Genomic DNA, 27609 nt, shown 5'->3' on the forward strand with positions numbered 1-27609 from the left:
TCCTTTTACACCGGCATGCATGGCTATGCATTTCCTGTTTCAAACAAGAGGTACAGCAAAGGTAAATGTACCATTCGTCAAGGAGCATCTTTTCAGGCCACAAGTAAATCAGGCATTAGAAAAGATGAAGAAAGATAACAAGGTGGCAAAAGCCATGAGGGCGCTCCAACTCCCTGCCTTTTGTGGTGCTTTTCATAGATCCCAATATAAAACTGCCTCTAAGCCTCCCACAGCAGAACCTCACTGTCATACAACAAAGGTCAACCCCACACATCCTCACATAGAGGATTTTACAGGGAGTCAAATAGGGGGAACAACTACAAAGGTAGAGGTAAAACAACCTCCCCTTGAACCCTGTCCACTGCCTCTAAGCAGCAACTCACTCCATCTTCCCTCTGATTACCAAACACCTGTAGGAGGGCACCTTCAGTTCTTCCTCCACAATTTGCAACAAATTCCAACAGATCAATGGGTGTTGGATATTTGCAACATGGTTACTGTCTGGAGATCAGTTACACACCTCCAAATATTCCACCTCACTCTCACAAACTCTCACAGAATCACATTGTTCTCCTCAAACAGGAAGTGCAGTCTTTACTTACAAAGGACGCAATTGAACCAGTTCCTATACAACATCAAGGAACTGATGTGTATTCCCTTTACTTTCTCATACCCAAAAAGGACAGATCCTTAAGACCCATCCTAGATATAAGATCGTTAAACCGTATCAAAATATTTCTAAATGGTCACACTCCAAGATGTGCTACTCTTGCTACACCAGGGTGACTTTTTATCCACACTGGCTCTAAAAGACGCCTACTTTAACATACCTATACACCCAGCATATTGCAAACATCTCAGATTTGTCATAGAAGGGTAACATTACCAGTTCAGAGTGCTCCCATTCAGGTTCACCACAGCACCAAGTGTGTTTACAGAATGCCTAGTGGTTGTAGAAGCTCAGAAAATTCATGTGTACCTGTATCTAGATGACTGGCTCATCAAAGCCAACTCTCAAAGATTGTCTCAGTCATATTCAAACCACAATAGACTTGCTTCACCAATTAGGTTTCACAATCAATTTTCAAAAGTCACGTTTGAACTCACTTCAGATACAGCCATATTTTGGGCCCATACTCAACACACAGTTATGAATAGCCTACCCAAATGCAGCAAGAATACAGAATTTTCAGACACGGCACTCCCACTTTCATCCAATCAACAAGTCACAGTAAAATCAATCATGAACCTTCTAGGGATGATGGATTCTTGCATTGCAATTGTGCCATATTCACATCTTCACATGCGCCTGTTGCAGGAATGTCTATTATGCCAATGGTAGCAGGCACAGGGTCACTTGGCGGATCTAGTGTTGGTAGATACCCGCAACTTTCACTGTCTGCAGTGGAGGAACAAAACCAATTGTTTAAAAGGGCAGCCATTTCTGGGCCCTGTTCCACTAGTAATTCTGACAACCGACACCCGTAGGACAGGTTGGGGGCCCTATCTCCACCTCTTTTAGCACTTCCTGGTAGTCCATGTCTTTCCTTGCTCCCTTCACTTCTCCCCTTCCCACTTCATTTTTGTTGTTTGTTTTTTACTATCAGTTAGCTGCACTCTGTTACCCAGCCACTTGCTTCTTGCTTCCTTCTAGCCCCATGTTTCGGTCCACGGAATGGGAGAGGTCACTGGTAGCCTGAGATTGTTGGTTGGTTTATACATGAGAGTGTGGTGCTCCTGAGAGAATAAGCAAAGTTCAGTTCTTGATGCTGAGAGTATAAGGTGACAGTGAGAAAACCCCACAGCCCACCCAGACATGTTTTAAGGCCCAGTCAAAGTGGGCTCTGGGCCATGGCCCCGTCCTTGCAGGTGCCCCTGATAGAGCCAGCTCTGTTCTGCAGAGAGTCTTGCCATGATCACCTTGAATAATTATTAAACAGATTGTTTTTTTACCATTTTCCTTTAACTTATTTTTAATGTGAGTGATGCGTGAGAGTCTATTACAGACATTTTGCAGAGAAATGGGTATATGTCATGCAACATCCATAAAAAGTTTCTTTTAGTTCAAAACAGGACCTCACTTATGAGAAATTGGAAGTGGTCACAGAGATTATTTGCAGGTATATTAGTGAGCTGCTGCTGTGTTACAATGTGGAAAACACAGGTCACTGTCCCGGAATATTCAATGTAAACACATTGAGAAGTTGTCTCGCCTTACACAGACAGTTAGGCATTGGGCAATTTGTCGCAAGATTTACAAGTTAGCAGAACACATCCCAGGGACACACAGCAACTTTTCCGACCTCATCAGAATGTGGCAAAAAGTCCACGAGTGGGAACTCCACCCCAAAGTCCTTCTACCTTACTTCCTAAAGTGGGGATTTGCACACATAGGCTTGTTCGCAACAAAAGAAAATGCAAAATGCCCAAACTTCACCTTCAGGTTCCTATACCCCCAGTCCAAGGGCAATGCCCTGTGGATGAACTGGTCAGAAATATTTTCCTGTGCTTTCCCACCTCTCCTTCTCCTTCCATATGTGGTTCTGAAATTCAGGCAGACTTCTCTCACACTAATTCTAGTGGCACCGACATGGGCAAGACAACCATACTGTACCACTCACCTAGATCTCTCAGTAGTGCTACCTGAGAAGGTTCCCGTAGAGCCAGACCTTCTCACTCAGAATCAAAGTCAAATTAAGCCCCCAAATCCCAAGGAGCTGAATCTTGCAATTAGGCTCCTGAAGTAATAGAATTTGGGTACTTAAACCTACCTCAAGAATACATGGCCATCCTTAAGGAAGCACGTAGACCAACTACTAGAGCATGTTATGTAGCAAAGTGGAAACAATTTGCTTACTATTGCATTTCTTAAAATTGGGACCCTTTCCAAGTGTTGGTACAAAATATAAGTCCTATATCTACTCCATTTGCAAAAAGCAAACCTAGCATACACTTCCATAAGGTTACATTTGCAGTCTGCATAGGACGCGACAGAAATTCCATGCACGCTCGGGTTTTTCCGAGTTCCGAAAGGATAAATGATTTTCGAGATCAACCAAGAAATGAAAATATGTTTTGTTATTACGGACTTTAATTTAGTTGTTTAACAGAAATACTACAATGCCTTGAGAAAGCCCTAGGTGGACTCACCCTAGAGGGCAAAGCATGTGTTAAGTGACACATTGGAATAAGGCTGAGTTCTCTTTCACGCGTATTGTTATCCTTAAGTGACAAATTGGAATAAAGCACAATTTAGCTGAATTTCCATTCCGTAAATTGTTATCCTTATGTAAGAAATTCAATTAAAAAACTTGACCAACGTATCTGGAGCATTTACATAAAGTTTTGGAAGCATCAAGACGGAGCACAAATTAATTTCAACACAAGCGATGACATACTTAATAGTTTAATTAAAAGTGGGATCTCACCTTTTATGGAAGGACTTAAAAGGGTGATACCACCAACATTACCTTCAGTGCCTTCCTGAAACCATAATGTGGTACTTACTACACTCATGGGACCACCTTTGGAACCACTACATTCATGCCCTCTGTAATTTAATTTGTGGAAGCTGACTTTTTTAGTTGCAATCACTTCCCTTAGACGTGTAAGTGAGCTCCAGGCATTAACGTTGCTAGAACCCTTTTTCCGGATACATAAAGTTAAAGTGGTTCTTCGTACCAACTCTAAATTTCTACCAAAAGTAGTATCTCAGTTCTATCTCAACTAAACCATTGAATTGCCAGTTTTTTCCAACAATCTGAGTCAGCTGCTGAAAGAACCCTCCACACGTTAGACGTGAAAAGAGCACTTATGTTCTATATTGATAGAACTAAGGGCCAGATGTATCAAGAATGCCTTTTGCGAGTCGGAAATAGCGATTTTTAAGAAATCGCTAGTTCTGATTCGCAAAATGTGCTGTATCACATTTGCGATTTGATAATAGTGATTTCTTAAAAATCGCAAATGCTATTACCGAACCGCAAATTGCGATACCAGCCCCATTCGCACCTATGGGCCTGTAGGGCCATATTTGCGAATTGTTTGCATTTACAAAATTGCGATTTCTTAACTGGAAATCGCAATTTTGAAAATGCAAAACCCCAGGGTGCTGGGGGCCCAAGGCCCCCTCTGCTGCACCCCAAAAAGTTTTTTAGGACATGTAAGGTGCATATATGCCAAAAGGGCATGTGTGCTTTACATGTACATTTTAAAAATGCATCTTAAATGCATTTTTAAAATTTGCACATGGTTACCACCAAGTTCAACTTGGTGGTAAATAGCGATTCCTTAATGCCCAATTCGCATTAAGGAATTGCTTCTTACATGTGCTTTAGAAATCGCAAATAAGGAATCCTTATTTGCGATTTCTTATTTAGAGAGTCGCAATTTGCGACTCTCTAAACAGGGTCGCAATTTTAAGGAATCGCTATTTTAGCGATCCCTTAAAATTGCTTTCGGAATGCCTTTGATACATTCTGAAATGGCTTTTTGCATTTGCAAACGGGCATTCGCACCGTTTGCGAATGCAAAAAGCTTTGATACATCTGGCCCCAAAACTTTTAGGAAGGCAAAACAACTTTTTGTTGCGTTTTCTCAACCAAATAAGGGTAACCCTGTCACTAAAACCAGTATAGCAAGATGGATCATTAAATATATCCAAACTTGTTAAGCAAGAGCCAAAAGGCTGCTACCTATCACCTCTAGAGCACATTCAACCCACAGGAAAGGTGCATCTATGGCATTTGTAGGTAACATATATATAGCTGACATATGTAAGGCAGCTACATGGTCAACACCACACACATTTTCTAGACATTATTGTGTGGATATTTTAACACACCATCAAGCTAACGTAGGCCAGGCATTGCTATATATTCTTTTTCAAAATACTGTAACACCCATGGTTAGCCACCGCTTCTTGGGAGGCACTGCTTTACAGTCTATGCAGAGCACATGTACCTGCAGCCATACATGCCATCAAACGGAAAATGTTACTTACCCAGTAAACATCTGTTTGCGGCATGTAGTGCTGTAGATTCACATGCACCCACCCACCTTCCCGTTCCCCTGTGGTTGTTACAGTCTATTAGTATACATTCACAGGCATGGACATGTAACTTGCTTATCTTCACACTACACTCCATTCCCAACCACCTGTGGGAAAACAATCTGAAAATGGAGTTGATGCCCATGTGCATTGCCAGCAGGACGAGGATTCATTCTACCTCATGACTTGAAAGACTTTTCTAACAAAAACAACGTGCAACCTTCCGGAATCAACACTAGGTGGTGGAAGTATTCAGAGCATGTGAATCTACAGCACTGTATGCCACAAATAGATGCTTACTAGGTAAGTAACAAATCCTTATCAGCAATTGATAAAAGACATAATTAGCTCTGAAAGCCGAAGAAAGCTGAAGACATACATCCTTGTGAAAGATCCACAAGTTGATTAGTTTAATGGATAAGTTTGCTACTGCTCCGTTTCCCAGCCCTTTTCCTCATCACAGGGGAGATATACACACATTTTAAAAATATCCATAATGGATTACACCTTGTTTCCTTCGGCCTAATATAGGGTGCAGATCTCCAGTGGCTGACACTTTTTCTTTTCCTCTGTGTACCTACTTTGACTCCTTACACTGGAAAGTCATCCTTTCCTGAGTCTAAACCATACCAATGTATTTCCAATCAACCAAGGACTATGACAACTGGGAAATCTTTCTTCTATGTACAACCATAGCTTCCATTGTAGTTCCTTGTCAGGCCCATGAGCTGTCCTTCCTTTACGTCAAATACTTTTTATTATCTGGGAACGATCAGCAACAGAAAAATCCTCCAAACACCCTACCATTCCCAATGTGCCACGAAGAAAACAGCTTTAGAATCCATTCAAAACTGTTAGCTGTGCAAGGGAAGCTCCTCTCACATGTCCTGCATCAGTCTGTGTCCCCGCTGAGGTGAGCCTGACAGAAGAGTTTGAAATGGTTCCGCCAAGCACTTTACTTATTTTTCAGTATTTTTCAGTACTTTTTCAGTCATAAAACACAGTCTGAAGCTAAAGGTTGTGCCACTGTGTTTCTTATACCACACAAGGCTGAAACGTGATGAGTGACCAAAGGTTGTACCAATTGTTGCTGTATCTGGCTGGTATACACAGTGCAGAACTGCAGGTGTGACAGCACCCATGCATGGAACGTGGTTCAAATCCAAAGGCTGCTCTCCCTGTTTGATGGAGATATGTAATTATGATTTGAAATCGTGTATCATTTAAAAAACCACACAATATTTACTGCAAAATGTGAGTTCACTTTAAGGTTACATGTGTAACGGAGAGGTGCTGTGTATATACAAACTGAGAATTTGCATGAGGGGGTGTTAACATTACAATTTCAAAACATAAAATATCTGTAATGTTGCCATCTATAGGTGATCTCTGGTGACAGGTCATGGGGGCTCTCGTTTTTTAGCTAACAGCATATTGCATGCCAGTACTTGTAGGACTATGGCCCAGATTTATAGTTTTTGGTGCAAAACTGCACTAGCGCAGTTTTGCGTAAAAAACGTTACCATCGGCTTGCGTCATTCTCAGACACATGACGGGTGTCATATTTATAGAATGGTGCAAGCTGGCGGTAAGGCCCAGCTAGCGTCCTGAAAAATGACGCTAGGAGGGTGGGGGTGACGGTAGGGAAGGAGTGTGCCTCAAAAAATGACACTAGACTGGTTAGAGGCAAAAAAAATACCTCTGACCAGACTAGCGCCATTTCCTGGTGCACAACCACCAAAAACATGACACCTGTATTAGGATAGACAGGAGTCATGCCCACCACCCCAATGGCCAGCACAGGGGACAAGTGTCCCTGGGCATGGCCATTGCACCCTGTGCCATGCAGGGGCCCCAATTCAGGGCCCCCGATGGCACTCTAAAAAAAAGAAATATATACTTACCCATCCTTACCCTACTTACCTGGGATGGGGTTCCCCATCCTCTGGTGTCCCTCTGGTGTGGGTGGGGGTGTTCCTGGGGCTTGGGGAGAGCACCTGTAGACCCATTCCAGGGAAATGGGTCCACAGGTCTCCTAACGCCTGGTCTGACCCAGGCGTTAAATAATGGTGCAAAGCAAGCTTTGCACCATTATGTGGCCCTTCCTCCCACCCGTGCGTCATTTTAGCACAGGGATAAATATGGGGATATGGGGTTAGCATATTTTTTTGGATAGGAACACCTACCTTGCATCTCATTGACACAAGGCAGGTTCACGCATCCAAAAAATGGTGCCAACTCCAATATTTTGATGCTAGACATGTCTAACGTCAAAATATAAATATGGAGTTAAGTTTACGCTGAATTTGCGTTAAAAAAAAAGACAAATATTTGGCGCAAACAGAGTATAAATATGCCCCCATATTTGTAGTGGGAACGTCCTTGCACATACTTTCAGTTAACATCGCAATCAACATCTGTGATGACACCAATAAAAGACTTTGATCAGGCAACACAAAGTGTGCAATCACTGTGGACTAATTGATCACTCCTGACTACTGATACTGTCGGTGATATATTGCTAATTAGTATTTTTAGACTTTATTGTGTTCTGTTTTCAGACCAGATGGAAATTTTCTTCCTAAACCAGTGGAACCGGTAAAGGAGAATACCTTGGAAACAGGTAAATCGAAGTGGCACCTTATCCAATGATAATATTATTTTTTAAATAACTGTTTTAGCCTTTGTACACTTTTCCAGTCCGTACGTTTCTACAGGGAAGGGTTCAGGACTACAGCACTTTCCCAATTTTCCCATGGACTCCAAATGGGTAAAACCCTTTTATACCTCAGCCCCTCACTCTTTTCTTATGATCTCAGTCATGACCCCCTGCCTTGACAGACGCGGGGGTGGGGGGCGGGGAGGGGAGGGGAGTTCATCCCTTGTCTCCAAAATCAGTTACTGAGAGTTTGCCAGATACAGGTCAGGCACATCACCACATAAAAAGGAGCTGGTTGCACACTTAAGTCATCAGCTTTGCAACTGATGGAAGTGGATTGTAATCCGTTTCCCCATTGATGCAGTGTAAAGTCTTGTGGAAATGACTTTATGTTCCTTTGCTTTCCTCTCCACGGGATGTAAGAACCTTGTAGTTCGGCGCTTCAGCTGCAAAGTCGCCAATAAGCAATGCGCGGATGAATAGAAACTAAAACCAGCCCTGTCAAAAAAGTTCAAACCAGGCCACAATAGAAAAGGGCTGTGGGGCACGAGTGGTTCAAGGCAGCCCCTGAAAGCCGCCCCAGCCCTCAGCCTACTGGGGAAACACAAGAGTAACAGAATGGCCTCTGCGGCCCTATGAGCAGGGCATGCAGGCTTCTCACTTATCTGGAAAAGGTAGGAAACTACCTGGCAGTTGCTACCTGAGGTGTATCATCAGGTGGGGGAGGGGTGGGAGAAGCGCCACAGCCTCTGAAAATGTGCAGTAGGTCCAGTGACTCACTCATATTATACAACATGCTTCTGCCCCTTTTTAGATTGTTGTGGGCCTAACAGTTTCCCCAAAAATAACGTTTTACAAAAACCAAGACACAAAAAAACAAGCAGTGACAAAGTCAAAAGTCTGCCCCCCAATGTCAGTGCTGTTTTCCAACACTTGTTTTGAAAGGGGAATTGATAGGTGAAGTGGGATAGTAGGAGACAAGTGCACAACACATTTCTTTTTATAGGGAGAAGTAGGAAATGCGCTACATAATGTAGGTTGAGTCATGCTTCGGGGTTCTTCCTGTTAAGTAACATGATTCTAACTGTCAAATCTGTGTTTGTAAATGTGTATACATTTCACCTCTTCTTTTCTTAATTAAAATCCATTCCGTTAAATGCCAGAAGACTGATGTTTTCCTGTTGTTGGAGAGCGGGGCTACGGAACATTTGGCATACCTCACAGGATCCCAGTTCCAAAAAAATAACGTGTTTCTGCCTTTAACCTCATAACATTCTGGAGCTTTTAATATGGTATTAACTTCCCTCCACACACAAAATACCATTATTTGTGCACCACCATGACTTTGTCCTTCTACTCACATTAAAAGATGTCTGTAAAGTTCTCCCCTGTTCAGTGGGGTAAAGTTCATACTATATCGTGTAAAAACACACATTAAAAATAACCTTGTGGTTAGGTTTACCTTTGTGAAGCAGTTGCTTTAACCCACAGAACTATTTTACTGATACTGCAACATATTAGTTGTAACTACAGCATACCTCAAAATTCCTAAGGCAGTTCACGGTGATTGAAGGCTGCGGCCGCTAGATGGCGACATGTGTTCAACTCACAGATCTGCTGCCAGCGTTTCTCAGACTGTTTTTTTATAAAACACACCTAAGTGCTGGAGCGATTTAAAGAGCTCAAAGAATGTTGTTTATACTTGAGAATATAGCCCTGGCTCCTGTGGAACCCCTACGATTCCTCACGCTCTACTTCACAATACACCTCGAAACCATGCCACACCAAACCACTATCTACCTTCCCCAACTCCCTCACCCCGCTGTTTTCCATCTAGGATACTTCTTGGTGATCATTATGAAATCGGCTCGCACCCCCTCAGTTTCACTGACTCGGATACGCCTCTGGTTAATACATATTGAAATGTGCCCAAGAGGTAACACAAAAAACAGCGACTGGTGCTTTTCTAGAGAAATGCAGTAGGTGGCAGTGTCAGACTACTATCCTTATCACGAGATTTTACGACCAATAGTATCCAACAGCTATTTACAGACCAGCCTTCACCGGACATTCGACACCACCTCCAAATTATGAGAACATGGATGCATGACATCCAGCAGTCCACGAGAAGATTTCTGGTGTACGACTTGGGCCCTCAGTATTCCGTTGGGGTAATTATTGGCTGTAGCTGGAGCCCCTGGAATTATGTAATCTGCTGGAACACCTCAAATCTTTTCACTTTTACCCAGCGCTTTAAATGAGCAGGTATTGTCCGGTGCTGAGTACCTGCACTTCTTTAATTCTAACTCTTACCTGCACTTCTCAGCACTGCTGCAGTACACTTATGGGACAGTACCGGCACTTCTCAGGAGCAAACAGGCACTCTAAAAAGTAAGCATCTACGCATATATATTTCCATTTAAAACTGCTTTTGCCAGATGTAAGCGCGTGGAAACAGCCGATATCTGAGGGTTCTAGTCTGGTGAAAAAGGTGAAATTACCAGGACAATCTGGTTTTGAATGATTGATTCCCCCAGTAATTCCTCGTTTTTCGTGGACCATGAGAGTTCACTGTCCAGCCCATCTATTTGCGCACCGCGGATTTTCCGGTCTCCCCAGGATTAGTAACTCAGAAGGTGGGGGAAATATCTCCCTATTTCCTGGGCGACTCGTAATGATGTCATTGGCGTTAAATACCAGGGCGGGACTGGCCATGCTTTCACTCTGGCATGTACCCAGTGGGCTCCTGGCTAGTGCACTGCATTGACAACTGGATGGGCTGCCGTAGTACCCCCAGTTTTATTTTTGATAGTGCTGGTTTTGTTTTCCAATCCGGCTTTCACTACAGTCACTGAACGCAGCACATCCCCTCTGTTACCACCAGAACTTAGTGTTTGACCCCGTTGCATGCCTTGTAAAGGCAGGGGTGCTCAAACAGACAGACCGACGAGAAGTGAGGGAGAGAGGCAGAGCAAGAGAAAAGGTTAGAACAAGAAAGATATAAGCATCCAGAGAATGAGAGAGCAATGCTAGAAAGGTGAAGGAGACTGAAAATGAAGGAGAAAGTTAAAGTGACAATGGAAACTGAAAAACGAGGTGAGCACAGCAAATGTTAGCAGAGTAGATGGAAGGCAAACAGAGGGTAGCTAATAGGGGAAAACCGAGGCGTAGAAAGACTCTGAAAATAAGAGAGAAGTGGGTGGGAGGAGAGAAAGGGGTAGAGAGCCAGAGAGAGAACATGAAAGAGAAGGAAATCGAGTGAAAGGGGCAGAGAGGCATACAATGAGAGAGAGAGAGACACAGAGAGGCCCAGGATGGGTACGGATGATGGAACCAGAGCTGAATATATAATACTGAAGCAATGAGCGGACTCACTATTTCAGAAGAAGTGTGTGCACAAAAGTGTAAATAGTGCAAAATGTGCTAATTATGGAAAACTTGGGTTTGCAAATGGGATAAAATTAAAGAATGTGCCTCCTCCCCCACCCTAATGCAAACAAAAAGTTGTCGACCTCTTTTCTTTCTCCATATTACTTTCTAATCACAAAATGTATGGACGCTAGAGTGCTCTGGTAGCTTGTGTAAAACAGAGGTGCACTATTCCCATCCTCAGATCTATTTGTGAGCATGTTTATCAATTGCTGTGCCTTTTGCGGTTGTTTTGACCACTTTAATGATGTTTACAATCTATTCCTGGGCCACGAACCTCCGGAGACAGCCCCGAGACTTCTGCAAACTCCGGGTGCACTGAGGGTGTGAGGATGTGGGGCTGAGGCATGCGACGATGAAGTAAATCACTCAGGTGACTTGAGAAATTACTGCTTTCTGTTTTGCAGAGAACGGTGAGTTTGATGCCCTGGTTGTCTCATCGGCCAAGCTGAGCCACCCCACTTCTGACAGACCCAAAATGGCAGGGAAGCGGCCGCCCACGAACCACAATCACTCCCCGGAGGTAAGTTCGGTCTTTTCCTCACGGCCTGTTGCCAAGGCCCATTCTGCCACTATTGCATTCCCAAGTGGGTTGCAGGGTAGAAGCTGCTTTCAGAGCAGGATGGGTTGCCATGACCCAGCCATGTTCTCATGGCCACATTCTAGTCAAGACAGCTTGCACTGTGGGGAAGGGTTGAACAGTTTTGCTAGAGCTGATTTTCTTTTAGTTTCCAGTCCGGCCCTACCTCTTTTTTACTTTGCTATTTATTTCTGGAAGTTCTTAGCTCCCCCTCTGTTTTGCAATGCTCTATCTACATAAAACATTCATGCACCACACTCTTCACACGATGTGTCACACAGACAGCAGGGAGCACACAGTGCACCAGGTACCACACATTCCACAACTCTGATTGCAATGGACTATTGTCTGCTTGGAGGTAGGGCGCCTTTCTTGGCCTCTTGGCCTCTTCTCTGGGTAGGTGTTGTACCCAGACGACAAGTGCTTGGACGCAGCACGCACTTTCCTTAGCTCTTTATGACCATTCACTCCTGATGAGTATTACTTTGACTCTTTTGGTTGTGCTCCACCCAAAGGGAAAGTGACTTTCATGTTTTGTTTTTGCGCTTGGTGTGCGATTGTGCGTGTTTATTTATGTTTGCTTTAGGGAAGCTCTTTGCTGTTGTTCTGTAATGATGGGGATTGTGACTGTCATACCGTGAGCATTTATATATGTGAATCTTGCTGGCCTCTTTTTGAATTGGACCGCTCAAGAGTGAGTCTGAGGACATACAGAGTGTGCTTACTTGTTTTAGTCTGGTGGTGCGGATGGCATGTTATACTATCTGTTGGCTGTTGTCTGTGGAGTAAGATGTGTGTGAACGTCTATATCACGTGTATCGTCCTGTATCTGCTTTAGCTCCTCCTGTTTGTAGAAAGTATTGATTTGTAAGTGTTCTGTATGGATTGAGTGATTTAGGAAGAGTGAGTCTGAGCTGAGGACATCATTGCACTTAGTTGTGCATCAGTAACCGTGAAAGAATAAAGGGATCCACGTGTGACTTGGACTGTGTCCATTTCTCTTTCATAGTTGTTATGTGAGGCCACTTCAGATCCTCAGTGTGTGATCCTTCCATCCTCACATCCTGCCCCAGTAGGGCCTAGTCAGAACCATCTGCACCAACAGGCTCTTAAGATACAGGTGCCTGATTATAGAAGAGCTAACCACAGCCCAGCCTAGTAAATTGATTTCAGACTGCTTTTGATAAGAGTGATACCTGTTTTAAGGGAATCTGAAACTGCAGTAGTGGTGCACGAAGCATTATATAAATGACATGTTTTTCTCTTTAAATATATAGTCCTCTTAGTGTACGAATCCGGGGTATCAGTAGTTAAAGAGGGGCTCCTTGCAGTCTTGCAGAAACACTAAGGCCCATATTTATAGTTTTTAGCACCGCATTTGCGCTGCTTTTTGATGCAAAAATGGCACAAACTTACAAAATACAACTGTATTTTGCAAGTTTGCGCCGTTTTTGCGTCATAAAATGACGCAAATGTGGAGCTAAAAAAAAGTATGAATATGGGCCTAAGGCCCATAATTATACTTTTTTTTGCGCCACATTTGTGTCATTTTTTTACACAAATGCGGCACAAAAAAGTATAAATATGGGCCTAAGTTGTCAATAGCACCCTCGTGGCTTATGCCTACTCTACAACACTTACTCTAACCACCTGACGTTCTTCATATTCCAGAAAGATGAAGAAATAGTAAAGCAAAAAGATCCTAAAGTGGAAGAAGTGGAAGAGAGGCCGAAATCCAAGGCTCCAAGTAAAGTCAAGGTAAAGTTTGTAGTTTAGGATCCCTTTGTGGCTGTGTGTCAAGTTGTGTGTGTTTTAGATGTGCTTGTTTGGTGCTCGTAGAATCTGAATCAAACACCAAACCTCTTTTATCATTTAGATTACAGTGGTCCCCAACCTGTGGTCCGGGACCCCTGGGGGTCCACCAAGAAGCCTCCACAGGGGGTCCGCGACTGCTTTACAAATTAAATAAGATTAACAGCGTAATAAAGTGTATATAAATAAAATGGCTAAATGTACAATTGAAAATTTTTAAACGCACTGTAAATGTTAGGGAATTTGAAATTGGAGGCTAAAAATTAACATAGTAGATTGATTCGTGGGAGCAGTGCAGGTGCATCAAACAGAATAGTATGGGCGATGTGTGGCTTCAATTGAATTCAGAAAAGCTCCAACCTTCCTATTACATTTTTTTGTTTATATTTGTTTGCAAAATTAAATAATATGTATCACTTGTGTATGAGTTTGATGAATGCAAGTTTCTGTATTTTTTCTGTATTTTGCGTTTCAAATCATTGACAATGATTAGGCCTGGGGTCCCCGGCTTTCATTTAATGACTCGGTGGTTGGTCCCCGGATTCCAGTAATAATAAAGTGGGGGTCCACAGAAGTCAAAAGGTTGGGAACCACTGATTGAGAAAGCTAGTTTTTGTTTAATAAATGTAAAAGTGAGTTGCAATCTGCAGGTGCTGACTGGCACATCAGGCGAGTACGAAACTACCTGACAGACAGACCTCTGGAAGAACTGCACGGTTTACCTTTTTTATATGATGCGGACCACATTGGAGCATTGTTAATTCACTTTCCTGTTTGTAGAGATGCATTGTGAGAAAGGGAGGGGCATTTAAATGACATACTTCGATATTTGTAAAGGACATGTTCTTGAAGATGTCATAGCACTTTACAGTTCATCCAAGAATTGTAAAGATTATAGGGGATGGGCTGCTGGTGTTTCAGGAGAGCCTATAGTATTGATGGGTTAGTGGTAACATAACAGAGGTAGTAGCAACAGTATGTATGAAAGCATTGTTATTGTTAGTATTACTACTACTATTACTAAAACTACTGCTGAATTGCCATTCATTGTGTGCTTTCTAGGTGTCTGCCGTCTGGTTGTGAAAGACCTATTGGCAACTCACAGTGGGCTTAGAGCCTGCGCATCGCTTACCATTGGTTGGCTTTATTGTCAGTCTCATTTGCTTACTTCTTATTTGATAGCTTGCCTTCCTCTGCTTGTGTTTATCCCTCTCCTGGAACTTAGACGCGTCAGGGTGCTTTTGAATGGTGACTTGTATCCTTCTACTGCTCACATTTAGAGGACAACATTTTTCTTTATCATTCAGCACTCAATGAAAGTGCACGTATTTTTCAGTTCTCGCTTTTGACTGCTGCTTCCCCCAGCAATAGCTGCCCTGCTCCCCACCCTTCCCGGCTTTCCTGCAAAATCACAGAAACAGGGATATTCTTTGCCTGTGTATGTATGAAAAGCTGATTTTAAGGGATATTTTTGTTTCATTTCCTGCATTGCACATATTATGTGAAAACATGAGCTCTGGCAAAAAAATGATTTAATGGGACTTGGACATAGGCCTTTTTCTGGCATCTTAGGCAGAAGGCATACTTAGCATGACACTTCTCCTGTAGGCCTATAAATCTGCTTCCTGGACTACTGCAGAAGACCAAATGACTGTGAAAGTAAATTAATCCTTCGCAAGCATTCTCCTTTACGTTCTGACACTTCTTTATTATTTGTAAGTTCTGTTCAGAGTTTCCTGAGTGAAAGTACTGAAAAATAAACCATGATTTTATAAAGATTGAAAACATAAAATCCAATGTACAGTTGTGGGATGCCACAACATGTTTGCTTTTCTAGAGTATTTCAAAATGTTTTTTCCTTTACTTTTCAAACAGTACTTTACAGACAAACATTGGCAAACTCAACAGCTCAACACCCGCACAATAAAGGAAAGAAACTGATTGCTTTGCAAATGCTTGTTTCCATTTCCTTTTAGGTGATTTCACATTCAGCCATTCACAGGCCCCTCCCCTTTGTTTCTTCTGGTCAGTGAAGGCGCTTTTGCAGTTCTAGAAATGCATGTGATTGTCACAACCACTGCCTTTGCCTACCTGGGAACTTAAGAAAGCAAACATTTGTGAGGTGAGCGGGACTTGGATCCTTGGCTCAAATGTGCTGTTGCTGCATTCGTCACAGATGCTAGACTTTTTAACTTCTTTCTGGCGTCCTACAAGGACAGATAATGGCACTGGCCTTTAGGCTGAGTTTTGAACTAAAAGATTTTTTATCCAGTAAACAAAGGGGGTCATTACAACCCTGGCGGTCTTCGAATGCCAGGGCTGTTTTGGAGGAAGCACCGCCAACAGGCTGGCGGTGCTTCCAGGGGCATTTCAACCGCGGCGGAAGCGCCGCGGTCGCACCGCCGGGACCGGCGGTTTCCCGCCACATTGGTCCCGGCGGTTTCCCACCACATTGTCCCGGCGGTTTAAATCCGGATTACGAGTCCCCCTCCCGCCAGCCTTTTCATGGCGATAAGAACCGTCATGAAAAGGCTGGTGGAAAGGGGAGTCGTGGGGCCCCTGGGGGCACCTGCACTGCCCATGCCACTGGCATGGGCAGTGCAGGGGCCCCCTGCCACGGCCCCATGGAGCTTTTCACTGTCTGCTTTGCAGACAGTGAAAAGTGTGACGGGTGCAACTGCACCCGTCGCACAGCCGCAACACCGCCGGCTCCATTTGGAGCCAGCTCCTGTGTTGCGGCCGAGATCCCGGCTGGGCCAGCGGGTGGAAACCAGGTTTCCCGGCCGGCCCAGCGGGGATCTCATAATAGACCCTGCGGGAGTGCGGCCGCCCGGCGGTTCAACCGCCACCCGCCAAGGTTGTAATGAGGACCTAAGTCTGAAATGTGGACTGGGTATTATTTTTCAAGTTCCCGTTCTGGGGGTGCAGGGTTCTGGCTACTTGGCATCTCCCACACCCTCCCTCTGTAGCTAAAACGTCAAATGTACAGTGATTGATACCTTTTATGTTAGAATTACCTTAGTTAATAAGGGACATTAATAGCATACCCATCACTTCTGCTTAGGGGTGAGAACCATAAATAAAGGGACTGCCCTTAATATATGCTGACGAATACTTCTGTTTTCTCCTGTACTGTAACGGCTTGTACATGCTTCCGTGCCACAGATATCGTAATAGACATATTCAAAGGTCGGACTGGTTCTAGAGCAAGGCGGTATCAAGCAGCTGTTGGGCTGGTTCTAGAGCAAGGCGGTATCAAGCAGCTGTTGGGCTGGTTCTAGAGCTAGGCGGTATCAAACAGCTGCAGTGGACAGAAGCACTTGTGGACAGAAGCAGCAAGGGCCCCAGATTGCGCTTCATCTGAGGGTGGGCCACCTGCCAGAGCCCAGCTATGCGACCCATCTCCCAGAGGAGGGTGGCGACCAGATGCCAGTTTGCTTCACTCTCAACAGGCCATGTTCTTGCGTTGCACAAATGTAATCACCCCACATAAAAGTAATGTACCAAATTCCTCTACTCACCGAAAGAAGACCCTATAGAATAATAAGAATGCATTTTAAGCATGTTGTTTGTACGAATGCCTAACACAAGCATTCACCCTTCTCCCTTTCCCTACAGGAGCCACAGCAAGCCTCTCCTTGGTCGCCAGCACCAGTAAGAGAAAGTGCCCCCACAGACCCGCCGCAAGCGAGCCCTAGCCAGCCTCAGAACAAGAAGACACAGCCTGCAAAGACAAGCCCGGGAGTGCCAGAGACCAAGACGAAGACCGAAGTGGAGCTCGGAGACAAAGTCACATTATTAGACCTGAAATCAGAAATTCAGTCCCTAAAAGTCCTGATGGAGGCATTGAAGACACAGTATGAGTAAGTTGTGGTGTGCTGTGGGTTCTTCCAACCGCTGGTGCGCCAGGGGTGTGTGTATTGTGAAATCATGAATGTTTATGAAAGAGCAGAGATTCTTCTCTCACTAGAAATCATGGATGTCAATAAGGGTGGCTTTGAGTAGCGGCTGCTCTCCAGGTTTGTCTTTGGTGCTGCTCTGGCCGTGCAGCCTGTGATCTCAGGAGTCATGAAGGCAGTGCTAGGAGCAGAACGTAAACATTGATCCAGGGTCCATATATAATTACTGTAGCTTCTGCTCTTATCCCTTTCGCCCAAGTCCTCAGCTGCAAGTATGAGGCTGCTGATGGGCTGATGGTGAAGCAAAGGGCAACTTGCAAATTTATAGGGGGGGTTAAGGAATACCTGATTTCATACCCATCCTCTTGATATTTAGCTGTATCAAAGTATTTCATAGAGATGAAGGCTCAGCATTGAAAAACTTTTTTTTAAATCGTTTTTTCTACGTCACTTAAAAACTAAGGGCCATAGTTATGGCCAAGTGACGCAGCGCAGCAAGGTCACAGGAACAGGCGGGAATGTCCATTATTTAAAAGAATACAGTGCATTCCTTCCTCTGTCCCTGCGCTGGCGCTCCTTTGGCTGCCTAGCGATAACGCAGGCACCATTGCATTGCGCAGTGGGGCAAGTGTGCCTGCGTTGTAAGCAGGATTGTTTTTTGTGCAGGAGGAGCACCTTCCTGTATAAAAACAACCCCCTGCAGCATTTTCCTCTTTCTATGTGCGCTGCAAAATGGGGAAAAACGAGGGGAAATAAAGATATTTCTCCTCATCGCACCTCACTAGGGCAGCAGAGCAGTTTTGGCACATTCCAAGTCTGCCACTTCAGGTAAATCTAGGAATGCATCAAAATCCATGGATGTTGCATGGGAACAGCCATGGATCGCCTCCCTGGGGCAAGGTAACGCAACACAGTGATTTGCTTTACTCCAGATTTATGAAGCTACTCAGGACCATGCAAGGTGGCCTTGTGTGACTTCATAAATCACATTTTGGGCTTGCGTTGTGTTTGCACTATGTTGCTTTGTACAAGAGCGACACAACCCCCTATATAAATATGCCTCTAAGGATGGAACCGTGAAGAACTTTCAGATCAACCATATATTTGAATAATTGTAATGGTTTTCTATGCACCTCTTCACTGCTGGTGCTACCATGTTCCAGGAAAAGGTTTGTCAATGTGATGCAGTCTTCGTGGTTAATGACATTTCTGACTGTGAAATGCAACAAGCAAATTAGTTATTTTAAAAAGTTGCTTTGAACCCTTTCATCATATTTATGTTTTTGGGAAGGGTTGCCCCTGATAAGAATATAATTTTAAACATATAATTCATTTTTGCCAACATTAATATTGCACATTTTTTGCCCTCAGAAGAATGAAAGGTGAGTTGAGCCCCTTTGCTGGTAATCAAACCTGTGACCAGCAGAATGCACACACACCTCAAGATTAGATTTTCATCCCACTGAGCATTCACAAACTCCCATTTAATCACCCAAGTTGCGCTCTGGTGACATTTACTTGCATGGTTTTGGCAACGTAAAAATGGGCAGAAATCATTTGTGCAAAATTCATGAAACCCATTTATTTACTTCACAACAGGGTAAAACATGCAATTAGTACATTACCTCCCATTCTGAGGCTCGAAAACTTTGAGTGATTCTAGAATTGGGCGCCTGGTAAACCCATAAACTGTCGTGTTCCCTGGCTGCTCAACGACCACTACCTGGGATTGAGCTCACGACATGAGCCCAAGAGTCTTTCAAATGTCACTCATATTACTCGTGATCAAACATTATTCCCATTTGTTTCTGCGTGATACATGTCTATATGTTATAAGTTTGCAGGTCTCCAACCAGGTCCCAGTGACCAAGAGGGCGTTTCACAGCTAAGCCTCCATTACAGCGGAATTAATGTGTATTCTTATCAAGAGAGGTTCCAGCGAGGGACTGGGCTTGCAGTTTGATCTGCCTCTGCACACTGGAGCAGGAGGTTTGATGCGAAGTCATGTAAAATGCCTTCGCATTGTGAAGGTACTGAAAAGGCAGGAGGTGGGAGAGGGGGGGAAGGAGTGTGAGGAGCCTGGTGCACCCCAATTATGTCTGTCTCTTACATCGAAACCGAGAAACGGGCGGGGGCAAAACCCTTGCATTCATTAGGCCCATGACGCGCTTGTTAAACCACTGCTAGTAACGCACCAGTGCTCCCAAGCCGGTACACCTCGCGGACACCTCCCTCCAGGTCATTTGGTTCCCCATTCCGCTTCTGTGCTTTGATCTTATAGCCTAATGCGTTCTGGGAGTTGTAATATTGTTTTCATTGTAGTAATTGGACTATCGCATCTGAAATCAGTCATTTTGTATGTAAAACGTTCAGGAAGGGAGAAAGTCGTAATGACCTTGAGTCAAGTGGCAACACTACCTCACACACTAAACGCACACTGTAAATCCACTGAACTATCTGGTTGATAATTAATGTCCCTGCACTAAAGAGTGTGTAGGCAGTGTGAGTATATTAACCTGCATTCTAAATACCGTTTGCGCAAAACCGTCCGATAGCACTAGGTGGCGCAAAGGACGCTATAAAACCAAGGAAATTAAAAATGAACTGGCGGAATTTGAGTTTTAATCATAGTACACAGTTCTTTATAAAGTTTCAATACACAGGTGCTTTAGGCCTACCCTCGCCGCCTCTCATGCCCCCAGCTAGTACTATGCAAATATTGACTTGGGAACACACACACTTTCGTTGAGTCAAAGAATACGCTTCCACTAATGCCACACTCCAAAACGCAGTTCCTCTTAAGCACGACTTTTTTAAGCCCGAAATTGTAGATACAGTTTGGCGACTTTGGGGTTTGCCGGAGTTGAAATGTACTAAATTGCTGCTCTGTATATAAAACAAAAAATAAACAGATTAGCAGTCTCTGAGAAGGATACATGTTTATTAGTAGCCTGAGACATTATCGCCTTTTTGTTTTCATCATTACCTCTGTAAGAAATGAAACTGTAATCTGGAGTTGGGAGGTTTTCAAGGCATACAGGTGCCTTTGAAAGGCTGCTTGGGTTGAGACAGTCAATGACATGTTGGTTGTGTATAATTACTCAGCAGTCACTGATAAGGAATGGCCACAGATATCCCTGCAAGCACTTGCTCATAACCTGCAGCTGAAAAATAAAACAATATTATTTTTCAGCTGCTGGCTCTGAGACGGGGGAGGAGGAGTGGAGGGCACTTAACTGCACATGTCTGTTAGGTCGGCAATTCTAGGCTGGCCAAACAGACATGCGCACTTAGGTTTCTACAATCAAGCTGTTTTTGACAGCTGAGTTGGAGGAACAGCACAGACTTCCTGTGCCAGAGCGAGTGGTAAATCAGCCCGCTCAGGCCAATCCCCGCTCTTCTCTCATGCTTGGTAATAGCACAAGAGCAGCGCGGGGATTGCACATGGTGTCTCTCCAGCTGCTGGGACCAGGAAGAGGAGCATGAGGCGGGCGGCAGTACCAGGTACGTTTTTTTTAAAATGTTAAAACACTCCCGCGCCACCCATGCCCACCCTCTCTGCGCGCACCCCCTGCACTCCCTCCACCCGCCCCACCACTTTTAATACGTGTCATATATGTGCTGTGGAACTAGTATGTGCAATCCCCTTGTAGAGACCAATCACACTTCAGAATGGAAAGGGCCAATCACAGATGAAAATTTTGAAAGGAAATTACATAACGTAACCTCATGTTAATATTGTTTTATCTCTACAGGAGGGACATGCGGAATATTAATGCAGAACTAAAGGAAGAGAAAGCGAAAAGGATGGCGCTGCAGGTAAGGTCTTCTCCATGACTGTTGCAATATAAATGGCATGGGCTCCTTGCTGGACACACATCCATACAAAAGGCTGTTGTTGTGTACGTGAGGACCCTGACACCACTGCTACCATTGTCCCCTCACTAACACATCATGACTTTGCTGTGACACAAGAACCAGCACAGTGTGAGAGGAGTGGCTCAGCTTGTCACCAATGGGACCTCCTTCCATGGTTGGCCCTATGGTACCAAAGTAATTCACATAAAAGATTGAAGAGGAAAAACAACCTTAAAAAGGGCACAATACCTTCATTTTGAATTAAAACAGGCGTGATTAGGTGAGGCCCGATACTTCTAATAATTTGAAGGTGGTGGATAGATTCTAAATGATTTTTTAAAGGTTGTGTAGTTTAAACTTGATTTTTATAGGGAAAATAAATTGTCCTAACTATATCTAAGATTTAACCTTTGTTTATTTCATTGAATTTCGATGTTTTTAAAATTGTTTTAATAAAAATGTGTTTCAAATCGTAGAGTCCAGTGTCACAAGTGGAGAGTTGTTGTGTTGAGTGTTGTAAAGTACGGTGGAGGAGAGTGTTGTTAAGTCTATTTGTATAGACTGGAGTACTGTAACTTGGAATTGAGGTTAGTAGAGGGTAGTAACATATCATACAGGGTAGTGAAGCGTTATATAGTATAGTGGCATTGTGTCTCATATAATATAGTCAAGTGTTGTAGACTGGAGCATCGAGTTGTACAGTGGAATGGCATTTCGAACATTAGACTGGGCTGTTGTATACTGTTATAGAGTGTCTTAGAGTGAAGTAGGTTGAAGTAGAGTCTCATAGAGTGGGGTGTTATTAAGAGGAGTGTCATAGAGTACATTGGAGGAGAGTGTCATAGAGTGGCGTGCCTTGTCATATAGTGGAGTTGCGTATCGTACAGGGAATTGAGTGGCATGGCGTTGAGGGTCATAGAGTGTAGTTCAGTGGCATAGAGTGGATGGGCACAGAGTGGAGTGTCAGAGTGGCAATGTAGTACATTGTTGTAGAGTGGAGTTGCAGACAATGAAGTAGAGTGCCGGACAGTGGAGTGGCACATAGCAAAGTATAGTTTAGTGGTATAGAGTGAGATAAAGTGTAGTATAATGGAGTGGAGTACACTGGAGTGGGGAAGTGTAGAGATGAGTAAAGTGTCATAAAGTGGAGTGGCATGTTGTAGACTATAGTGGCATGGAGTGCAGTAGAGTGGAGTGCGTAGCATACAGTTGAGTAAAGTGTTATAATTTGGAGTACTGTTGTACAGTAGAGTGTAGTGGGGTGTCGTACAGTATTGGAAAGTGATGTATACTACAGTAAAGTAGAGTGGCATACACTCTAGTTGATTAGAGTGGAGTGGTGTAGAGTACATTACTGTAGAGTGGTACAGTGGATTGGCATAGAGTGTTATACAGTACAATGGCATTGAGTGGTGTCAATGTGGCGTATAGTGGAGTAGTGGAGTATAGTGGAGTACTATGTCAGAATAGAGTGAAATAAAGTGGGGTGCACTAGCATACAAAGAGTTGCATACAGTGTTGTATAGCGTACTAGAGTATCATAGAGTAGAGTGGAGTTGAGTGTTGTACAGTGACATACACTATAGCACAGTGTTGTAGAGTGGAGTGATGGGGTATAAACAGGAGTAAAGTGTCTGAGAGTGGCATACAGTGTAGTAGAGTGGAGTTGCATAGAATACTGTAGTGTGTGTAACAGTGGAGCTGCGCAGAGTGGCTTGTTGATAGTAGAGTAGAGGGAGTTAAAGTCTTGTCCAGTGGAGTAGAGTTGAGTGGAGTGGTGTTACGTAGTGTGGAGTAAAGTACAATAGAGTGTATGGGGGTATCGCAGAGTAGCATGGAATGGAGTGTACTGACGTAGTGTAGGTAGTAAACTTATAAATTGGAGTAGGATCTCTTACAGTAGAGTGGAGTGCTGTGCCATATAAAAAAGTGCCTTATAGTGGAATATATTGTTGTACGTTGGAGTGTAAGGTTGAGTATAGAGTTGGACAGAGGAGTGTATATGGATAAAGTGTACTAGAATGCCAAAGAGTGCCATGAAGTGTGGCAGACTTTTATAGAGTGGAGTTATATAGAATGGGGGAGAGGGTCATACAGTGGAGCAGCATAGAATGTAGTGGCATACACTGTAGTGGCGGGGAGTGGATTACCGTAAAATGGCATAGCATACAGTGGAATAATGTACATTGGAATACTTTACAGTGGAGTGTAGAAGAGTGGAGTCACACAGAGTGGAAAAGCATAGAGTGGAGTGGTTTAGATGGAGTGGTGTATTGTGGGGGTAGGGTAGAGTGTAATAAGCATATAGTGGAGTGGGGTCCAAAGGAGTGGGCTAGAGTGGAATTTACCATACAGTAGCGGGGTAAAGATTGAAGTTGGGTACAGTGTAATAGTGTAGAATAAAATAGCACAGAGTGAAGTGCTGTAGACTGGAGTAATGTACAGTGGAGTGGGGATGAGTGAAGAAGCATATAGTGGAGTGGCACAGAGTGAAGTGGAGAAGTGTGGAGTGGCGTCCACTGGACTAGAATAGAATAGAGTGGTGTACACTGGGGTGGTGTGGAGTGGAGTACCTTATAGTGGAGTGGCATATAGTGCAGTATTGAAGAGTGGAGTAGTGTACAGTAGAGTGACATACAATGAAATAGCATACAGTAAAGTAGTGTACAGTGCAGTGCCGTACAGTGAAGTGGTGTAGACTGGAGTGGCGTACACTGGAATGGGGTAGAGTGTAATATCCTAGAGTGGAGTAGCGTCCAGTGGAATACCGTAGAGTGGCGTGAAGTGGCATACAGTGGAATTGGGTAGAGTGGAATAGCATATACTGGAGTAGCTTAAAGCAGAGTTGCATACAGTGGAGTGGCATACATTGAAGAGATGAAGAGTGGAGTTGCATACAGTGTAATACCGTAGAGTGGACTGGTGTAGAGTGGAGTTGTGTACAGTGTAATAGCATCGAGTGCAATTGCATAGAGTTGAATGTTCTACAGTAGAGCAGTGTAGAGTGTAATAGTGTATAGTGGAGTAGTGATCATTGGAGTGGCGTATAATGGAGTGGTGTAGACTGGAGTGGTGTACAGTGACCTGAGGGTAGAGTGTAATAGCATACAGTGGAGTGGTGTACATTGGTGTGGGGTCCAATCAAACAGCATAGAATGAACTGGCATAGAGTGAAGTGTCATACACTGCAGTGGCCTGGAGTGGAGTCGAGTAGAGTGGAGTGGCATACATTAGAATTGCTTAAAGTGAAGTGGCATACAATGGAATGGCATAGAGTGGAATAGCATATATTGGAGTAACCAGTGCTTAATTTGTAAATAAGAACGTGCCGGTGCCCAAAGGACTCCTTTGAAATACAAGGCTGCTGCATTTAAATGTGGGAGCACTGAATACCGAAGCTGCGTAATCCTAACGCCATCTCAGGCCTTTTTAATCCCTTTACTGCCACTCCCTGCCCCTTCAGCTCAGTCATGCAGCTTTCTGTTTTCTCCCTTTGTGATCCTTTTTCGTTTTTATCTTCCTCCGTCCTTCCCATATGTATCTTTTGCCCGCAATAAATGCCTGATGCAGAAAAATAAGTGCCACCCTAAAAAATAAGTGCTGGTGCTCCCCACCCCCAAACCCCAGTTCAAATTAAGTCCTGGGAGTAACGTATAGTAGAGTGGCATACATTAGAATGGCATACCCTTTAGAGGTGTAGAGTGGAGATGCATGCAGTGTAATAGCGTAGAGTGGACTGGCCTAAAGTGGATTTGTGTACAGTGTAATAGTGTAGAGTGGAGTGGTGTAGAGTAGTGTACAGTGGAGTGAGTGGAGTAGAGTGTAATAGTGTGTAGTGGAGTAGCATATAGTGAAGTGGCATATAATGGAGTGGTGTAGACTGGAGTGACGTACAGTAGCACGGGGTAGAGTGTAATAGCATACAGTGGAATGGCATATATTGGAGCGGGGTCCAGTCACATAGCGTAGCATGAAGTGGCATAAAGTGGAGTGCCATACTCTGGAGTGGCATACAGTGGAGTAGTGTACAGTGGAGTGTTGTAGAGTAGAGCGGCAAACAGTGGAACAGAGTAGAGTGGATTGGCATACAGTAGATAGGCGTATATTGGAATAGCGTATAGTGGAGTAATGTCCAGTGGGCTGGCGTACAGTGGAGTAACATAGACTGTAGTGGCATACAGTGGTGCAGCATACAGTGTAATAGTGTATGGTGAAGTGGCATAGAGTGGGTTGTTGTAGAGTGGAGAGGTGTAAAATGGAGTGGGGTAAAGTGGAATAGTGTATAGTGGAGTGGCTATAGTGTCATGACATATGGATCTATCTCAAATTTAGCAGCAGTTTAGATAATGGTGTGCAGAGTAATGCAAAATAGCAAATTGCGCTGCCTGCATTTCTCCAGATTTTCCAGTCAACTCAGGAACACACATTGTGGCCTTGCGTTCCTTTGTAATTCTGTCTTAAGTATTGCATTGTCCATGCAACACCATGAGTGATGCCAGCATACCACAATCCATTTATACAGCTTGGCCTTAGTTATATTTTGGGCCATGGTATACCGTGATCACTTTGCAGTATACTGTGGTACTTAGCGATGACAGGCCCGTAATTAATTGGATAATGGCTGTTTTTAGAGGATGAAAAGGCAGCCATATTAGTTTTACCACACTTTGGCTGTATTCAGTGTTAGGACCTTAGATATAGGTAAGTAGTAGGTCCCTACCTATTGCCACTGTATTTAAGAGGTAATAGGTAGATACATTTATATTTTTTAAACATATTTTTAAGTACGTTTATGGCTATGTCCTGCAGTAGTTTCACAACATTTTGTAAAATGTGGTGACAGATATCACTAAGTTTAAATGCCTTATAACTTAATAAAATACTTACTCTACTTACCTGCAATACCTAAGAAGCATCAGGTTTGCACCCTAATGTATAATCCTGCCAAATGTCATGTAAATCCATTCAACTCTTTTCGCGCTACATCATATACAATAGTATATGGAGAAGCATTGGTGGAAAAACCCATTTTGGGACCCGCCTTTTATCTTTGCACTCCCTTAAGGATTCACCACAAAATTTGCATCATTTCAAAATGTAGAAAATGTTACAGGTCTGGAAAGTTTTGTGGTGATTCGTCAAACGGGTGGAAAGTTATTAGAGAGCTAATACCTGAGGAATTCCTATCCTTGGGAATACTGACTATAACTAAGGAGTGGCAATCAGACTTATTGTGATTTCTTTCTTTTTATCTATTTTAGTTGTTTATTGATATACATAATCATGTGCCCATAAATGTATCTTTTAGTTGTTCATGTAGTAAATTCTAAAACTTTACATATGCAGTCTTGTTTATTTTTTATGCTTCCTTGCTACTTCTAGTAGGATTGTGGTACATATGAAGTCCAAAATGAATGAAAGTCAATCATTAATCTTATAAGAATTAGGATTATTATATTTTTCCTAATGGCCAATTATAATGTCCTCTAGTTAGTAGTTTGTGTAGCTCTCTGCTACATCACCTTTCCATTTTGTTCCACAGGCGTACATAAAGAAGGTGGTTTTTGTTTGGATGCTGGGCACAGTTTTATTTTGTGAGCCAGCTAACATACAAAGAACAATTATGTGGAGCAAGATGTATTCTAATCATTATGTATTTGTTAATAGATTTATTTTCGCATGTGACCATAAATGGGTCATTGAGTTCTTTATGTAATAAATCTGAAACTTTACATATGCAGTCTAGTTTATTTTTTGAGCTTCCTTGGCACTTTTCGTAGGATTGTGCTACATGTGAAGGCCAAAATGAAAGCAAGGCAGTCATTGTTATTGTTATGAAATTGAGATTATTATTTTTTCCTAGTGGTCAACTATCACATCCTCCAAAGAGTAGATTGTGTGGCTCACTCTTAGGTCCATTTTCCATTTTCTTTCACAGGGGTGTATAAGAAAGATTGGTTTTGTTTGGCATGCAGGGCCAGTTTTATTTTGTGAGCCAAAGAGCAGGCAAAGAAAACTTAAGTAGAGTAACCCTTTAGTTGCTGCCCCCCGTGCTGAGCCCTTTTTTGGCTATTTAGGTTAGTTCACCCCTAGGCCCCCATAACTCTTTGTCCACAAGCTATCCATGCCAAATGTGTGTCCTTTTTTTGCCAGCATCCTGAGGATTCTAAAGGTATCCAGAGTTTGCAGGTGCTCCTGGAGGAGACAGAGAAATTAGCCAAAATAAAGCTAAAATTTGTTTTTTGGGAGGAAAAATGGGAAAAAATGCTGCAGAAGAAAGCATGTTTTTTCCCCGCAAATGGGATTAATCAAGGGGTTGTGG

At 43.4% G+C, this 27609-nt stretch overlaps 1 protein-coding gene across 2 annotated transcripts in view; it reads left to right on the top strand.

Annotated features, from left to right (window-relative positions):
• The window catches only part of SH3D21 (SH3 domain containing 21), a 193263-nt gene that overhangs the window by 152764 nt on the left and 12890 nt on the right, over positions 1–27609 (top strand). For both annotated transcript variants that reach the window (XM_069223855.1, XM_069223856.1), the window contains 5 exons: positions 7612–7673; positions 11546–11661; positions 13390–13476; positions 17149–17393; positions 21185–21248. In XM_069223855.1, coding sequence (XP_069079956.1) covers positions 7612–7673; positions 11546–11661; positions 13390–13476; positions 17149–17393; positions 21185–21248 — 574 coding nt within the window. The remainder of the gene's footprint in view (positions 1–7611; positions 7674–11545; positions 11662–13389; positions 13477–17148; positions 17394–21184; positions 21249–27609) is intronic.

The sequence above is a fragment of the Pleurodeles waltl genome, chromosome 3_1, assembly GCF_031143425.1.
Source record: "Pleurodeles waltl isolate 20211129_DDA chromosome 3_1, aPleWal1.hap1.20221129, whole genome shotgun sequence".
NCBI lineage: Eukaryota > Metazoa > Chordata > Amphibia > Caudata > Salamandridae > Pleurodeles > Pleurodeles waltl.